Source organism: Antrostomus carolinensis, unplaced genomic scaffold (assembly GCF_000700745.2).
Source record: "Antrostomus carolinensis isolate BGI_N321 unplaced genomic scaffold, ASM70074v2 scaffold5698, whole genome shotgun sequence".
Classification (NCBI taxonomy): domain Eukaryota; kingdom Metazoa; phylum Chordata; class Aves; order Caprimulgiformes; family Caprimulgidae; genus Antrostomus; species Antrostomus carolinensis.
This window is the reverse complement of record NW_010334892.1, coordinates 173,046-179,045: the sequence shown is the minus strand read 5'-3', so window position 1 is coordinate 179,045 and position 6,000 is coordinate 173,046. Positions and strand designations below refer to the sequence as shown.

The 6,000-nt window shown below is 41.4% G+C and overlaps 1 protein-coding gene across 1 annotated transcript in view; it reads right to left on the bottom strand.

The window, feature by feature from the left end:
• Nucleotides 1-562: 562 nt before the first annotated feature.
• Nucleotides 563-6,000, bottom strand: part of ABTB3 (ankyrin repeat and BTB domain containing 3) — a 77,409-nt gene continuing 71,971 nt past the window's right edge. The window contains exon 16 of the mRNA XM_010174328.2: nt 563-1,969. Coding sequence (XP_010172630.2) covers nt 1,760-1,969 — 210 coding nt within the window. The 3' untranslated portion in view covers nt 563-1,759. The remainder of the gene's footprint in view (nt 1,970-6,000) is intronic.

The following is a 6,000-nucleotide window of genomic DNA, read 5'->3' as shown; positions in this document are numbered from 1 at the left end:
TGTGAACATCTACTATGCAGAAAAAAATAGTCTAATTGACTGACATGCTGTGTCTCTGTGACATTAGTGGCAATTTAGGCATTTTTATAATTTGTTGCAGAAACTGTAGAGGCTTTAAAAGACCAAGTACACAGGAGGATTTACACCTCAGTCATAAACCAGCTTCCTACCGTGTTGATAACTTAAGCCAAAAACTGTGTTCTCTGAGCATGCGATAAGCTGTCAACATGGAAGAGCACCTGATGTAGATACTTCAACAAAAGGACAAGAACATGCACTGTCAAAATAAAACGTCTAAAGTTTATGAACTGGGCTCAGTTTCTCAACGGCATGCTAGAAAATAAACATATTAGTGCCACTTTGCCATGGAGTAGGCAACATCTTTGCCTGCTTCTTGCTGTGGTTTTCAGAGACAGGGCATCAGGAATGTTGTGGCACGTAGCAGATTTGTCTTGCTAACAATATGCTGCAAAATAAAGGAAGCTTTGACATTAAATCACACCCCACCCAAACCCTGCATTGTAGATAACCTATACATTCTCAGGATACAATGAGAAATCATTCTATAGTACATATTTAATTATAATTTAAAAAGTCTAACTCTGACACAAACTCTGGCCATTAGCAAAGTATTGACACGTTACTGAAATAAAGATCTGTTATTATCCCTTCACTGCAACAAAACAGAAATCAGCATCTCGAGAAGGGTCTCCAGGGGTATCATATCACAACCCATCGCACCAAATAAAAAAATATGCTAATTTCACAAATGAAGTTTGACAAGAAGTAACATTGCATTTGTCTTGGCAAAACAAAGCACGAACGCAACATTTCACAGGTACAGTTACCATGCAAATGCGTGTTGAGTTTGTCATTGTTTTTAACCCCAAATCACGAGTAGCATGCAGTTCTCCTGCCCCCCCAACTACTGTATTAGAGATAGTCTGGGTAATGTACCTCTTTGGTGTAACCATAGCCTCTTAGGCAAGATTATACCACCCTAGGAAAGAATACAAGCAAAACTTGAGCATATGTATGTTTACACAATGTACATTTTACCATTAAAAAAAACCCAAAACATGTTACATAGATTCTCAAACACAGCTCTGTCAAAAATGAAATTTTAAGCTTAAGAAATAGTTTTTAAACTACAAGGCCACCCCATTATTTTTTATGAACAATTTAAAAAGTTCCCACCCCTAAAAATCTGTCAGTATATTTCCTCAGCTGTAACAGTCTTACCCATTCTCTAATACAGTTGATCTTTGCTCGACAGCAACAACAGTTTTACATTTCTTAAATGCACGAGATAATGGACTCCAGGATAGATACAGTTCTTAAACGTGTAACACCGGAACAAATCCGCTTTAAATGATTAATAGGTCAATTCGGGTGTCCCCCGGCACCACCGCTCAGGCAGGGGCTTCTGCTGTTCACTGATGAGAGTTCTGGCTTTTGTTGGCACCAAGCTCCACGACCACACACGTGTGTTCAGAATCTGAGTACAACAGCGATTCACTGGATACTCTTGTACCCCGTTTGCTCAAAAACACAGAGGAGCTTTGTTTTCTGTATTCCCTCATCCAAATGGGACCACAGCCCCAGCGCAGCACCTTTGGCCAACACAGAACTATTTGGACGTGAAATAGAATTTATTTTTTTTTGTAGTTGTTTAAGCAACTGCAATGGGTTTCAGCAACTGCAACAGCAGACTTAACTTGCAGGGTCTTTGTTAGAGGGTTACCCGTCTTCCTCAGCTTTACACAATGGAGCCCTTTGAAGAAGACAAATGAATTGATTGAATCCTTGTGGCCAACGTCCTCTGTAAGTCCTGTAGTACATTTTGACCAGATGTTTCTCCATTCTTGTCATACAACAGCTGTTTGAAAGCTTCGTTTTCAATGAGGACCATCATATTTTTTAGAAAGTAGCCTTCACAATAGGAAGATAGTTCTGTGACTCCGAGAAACTACAAGAAGTGAAATTAGAGAAAGATAACCATTCTGATAAAACCTACTCAGCAAATATAGTGCACAAGAGCTGCACACAAACAAATACATGAGCCTTTAAGACAGGCACAGGAATGCTTACAAATACATATGTGTGGAGGTGAAGGAGTTATTCAAACAGTATTTTATGCTGATGATTCTGGTAACAATTCCATGTTAACAGGCCATGGTTGTTAAGGAAACAAACTTCCAGGAGCTGAAGTTTTGCTCCCTTGGAAATTGGTGGGAGTTTTACCAGAGAGCTCACCAGACCCACGATTTCATGCTAGAAGTTGCACCCTAAAACTAGAGGTTTGGGTAAACATATTACAGACCAAATTTAATGAATGCCATCCTTAGCAAGGATGAGACATACGACTGCAGAAACCTGTCATGCAAAGTTTCATGCTTTGAGGATTCCTTGGAGGAGAAATTGAGGTTTGTAGAGCACGTAGTTTGGGGCTGTCAGTATTTTCCTTATGTTGGACATTTTGTCAGGGTAATAGGCAGGGATATTGTAAAGTGTGAGCAAGCCTTAAATGTGTGAGTGAAAGTGTATGAGCAAACCTTAAATGACCCATACTGGTCATCACCCACTGGTTACATCCTGTGGTCATACAAAGAATATTGCCGTGACATTCCACTATAGGTGTAATTACAAGCCATGCAAGTGTAGAGAGCCCACCCTCCTGCCCAAGTAAGCTCCCGCCAGGTCCAAGCTCTGAGTAAAGCAGGAGCCTTTGGGTTGCAAAGTGCAGCCTGAAGGGGCAGAACTGCTGGGGCATTGCATAGCTTTGGGTCCAGACTGGAACAACTACACAGCGGTGTTGCCCACCACCACCTTAATATCACACTTGGAACCAAGAATGGAAATTGCTAAAAAATAAAAAAAAAAAGAAAAAATATAGATTAGGGCTAGGTAGGACCTGTCTTCTCAAGGAAAATGAATGAATTTAACTTGATTTCAAACCATGAAAGTTTTCATCAAATTATGAATGCATTATTTTGCACCTGGATGTGACAGCATATGTATGAATCTGTATTCTTCTCTGAAACATCATTCATCCCTATTCATTTTTCCAATATATTCACAACATTGAGGAAATAACATATTTTTTCAGATTAGTTCTGAGGCCCAGTTTGCTATCTGTGCAAGTGCCGAGTGTTTCAGGCATGTGTTTGAAACTCCAAATGATTTGGTTGGGAGTTTGGGGGCATTCATGTAAAACACAACTAGTACCTAGTGGTAACTACTAAATTCCCATTATAAATCCAATTTGCCCAGTTACTTAATTTCTTTCTGGAAGTAAAGAACAGTAACAAAGGCTTTGAAAAATCAAACCCGTAAAGTGATACTAATCAAACGACTGCCTTTGTAGACGCTGCAATTTTAAGAACGGAAAGCCAAGAGGGATGCCACAGATTATTTTAATACTCTCAATTCAGCTTTTAAATTGCAAATGTGATCAAATCCACATTGTCTCACCTTCTTACCAGTACTTCACCTCTTTAACCGAGGGTCTCAATCTCTTGTTACTACAGGTCCTTTTATACAGCTCACCACCCTGCTAAACACTATTCTACAACCTAGGCCCCCACTACAGAGAGCTTTCCAAATCTGTGCTCACTTCATGTTATGCTTCCACCCAATCATACCTTTCTCTCAATCATGATGACAAAGACTGTACTCCATGTTTCTCTGAGACTACCTGCTCACACATCCTCATCTGGAAAAGCAGGTCTCAGCATCGCCTGAGTTCCTGCAGGTGCAGCTGAGCTTGCAAAGTTACAAGGACTAGAAATGGTACCTACAACAGGAGCAAGTTCTCAACACCTGCTCCTGGCTGACACGGTGGTTCCTGGCTTCAGCGCCTGCTCACCTTATTCCCATCCTCACTGTGGTCTAACATGAGCTTCTTCCACACTTCAGAGAGCAACATGGAAAGGCAGACGGTTGGCTGGCAAGCTGTGCTCAAACTGCTTGTGAGCTCCCCTGGCTCATCAGGACCATCTGGTCTCTTCCGCCACAAACCATTATCTCGTATTGACATAACAAAAAAATGAAGCTACCATGTGATGGAAGCACTCTGAGCAGAATGATCTGTGCCGAGATTAATCACCTGCACATCACACAGACGAGGAGCAAAAAGATGGAGCATCTTCTCTGCTCTGCAGTCAGCATAATAAAGAGGTATCTGAGCTAGCTTTAAATCACAGAATGTCAGGGACTGGAAGGGACCTCGAAAGATCATCTAGTCCAATCCCCCTGCCAGAGCAGGAACCTAAATGAGATCACACAGGAAGGTGGTTTTGAATGTCTCCAGAGAAGGAGACTCCACAACCTCCCTGGGCAGCCTGTTCCAGTGCTCTGTCACCCTTACAGTAAAGAAGTTTCTTCTCAAGTTTAAGCGGAACCTCCTGTGTTCCAGCTTACACCCATTGCCCCTTGTCCTACCATTGGGCATCACTGAGAAGAGCCTGGCTCCATCCTCGTGACATTCGCCCTTTACATATCTATAAACATTAATGAGGTCACCCCTCAGTCTCCTCTTCTCCAACCAAAGAGACCCAGCTCCCTCAGCCTTTCCTCATAAGGGAGATGCTCCACTCCCTTAATCATCTTTGTGGCTCTAAATGTGCTAGTTCAGGTCCTGGAAACCTTCTAGCTATAGCAGTATGAAGCTTAGCCCTGGTAATTTACTGCAAGCAGGGTGAATTAGCCCATGCAGAGCTCTAGGGTGATGTGGCTTAACTGACTACAGAAGTCAAGATTTCATTCACAGCTAGCTTGGCTATGTCTGCAATGCACTACCTAGGTCAATACAAACATGGTCCTGGCTGTAAAAGCCTCTCAAGTACACCGTTTCCACTGACTCCTGTGGGACACACAAGACTTGAAGGCTGGGGCCCTTGTAGGCAAGCATAGAGCTGGATTTAGCCACTGAGTTTGTTCAGTCTCAGCATCGGCAATGTACATGTTCCTCAGACAGGTCTAAAGCTCCATGTAAGAGCTTTCTTCAGTCGGGATGTAATTAACAGCTCCATTTCACAATTCAAATAAAATATGGGATTTTAAAACAAAATCATTCATTTTACTTTTGGTAACAGTAATACAAACTGAGAAGTTCCCACATGAGCTGTAAGATACTCTTCAAAACACTCCTGCACTGATGATTTTTTTTCCTATTACCATAAATGGACCTGCAGATATACCTAATTTCTCATTTATTTTATAGGTGGAACTTTATGCCATTTCAAACACTGATTGCATGTATTCTGTACATCAAGACCTAACATTACTACTCTCTGTAGGAAATACCTGATGATGGGAATGGAAGTCAGATCTGCAGGGGTTTGGAGCAATCTGCAGGATTACTCTGTTCAATCAAACCTCCATGTCACGCTGCACCATTTTGTCTTTCGTATAGACCATGTAAGTTATAGAAAAAATCATCTAAGGAATGCTTTAAAAATATTTCATTGCAACTATTTGCCTATCATTTCCATCTTCCAAGGGAAAGTCTAACTACTAAGCACACAAGAGGGGGAAAAGATTGAAACTAATCAACGTGGCAACTGTCTCCATCAATGAGTGAAAATAGGTTTTCTAGGTCAAAACATGCCATGCTTTTATGCTTAATGACTTAGGCCCCCTCACAAGCTAAGTAAATAATTTGATTCCAATAAGAAGCTGAGAACCTCTCATCTCCGAGACATAAAATTCTTATTACCATCCTCGTATGGCTCCGAGATGTTGCACTTTGACAACATGGTATTTTTTTACATATTGACAAGCTGTCACCAGCATTGAGTACACTACCCCAGTGGCTTCAGGCAGGAGGAAACAGGGAACTGTAATGGGAAAATGCAGTCTGGAAGGTGAAACAGAGGTGTCTTATTTACATTTACTTTAGGTGACTCCTCTTGAATAACTCAGCAGTTTGGGTTGCCATGGTAAGGGATAGGTCTGCTGCAGGATGGTACACTCAAATTGAGTTTTAACCACTTAGGG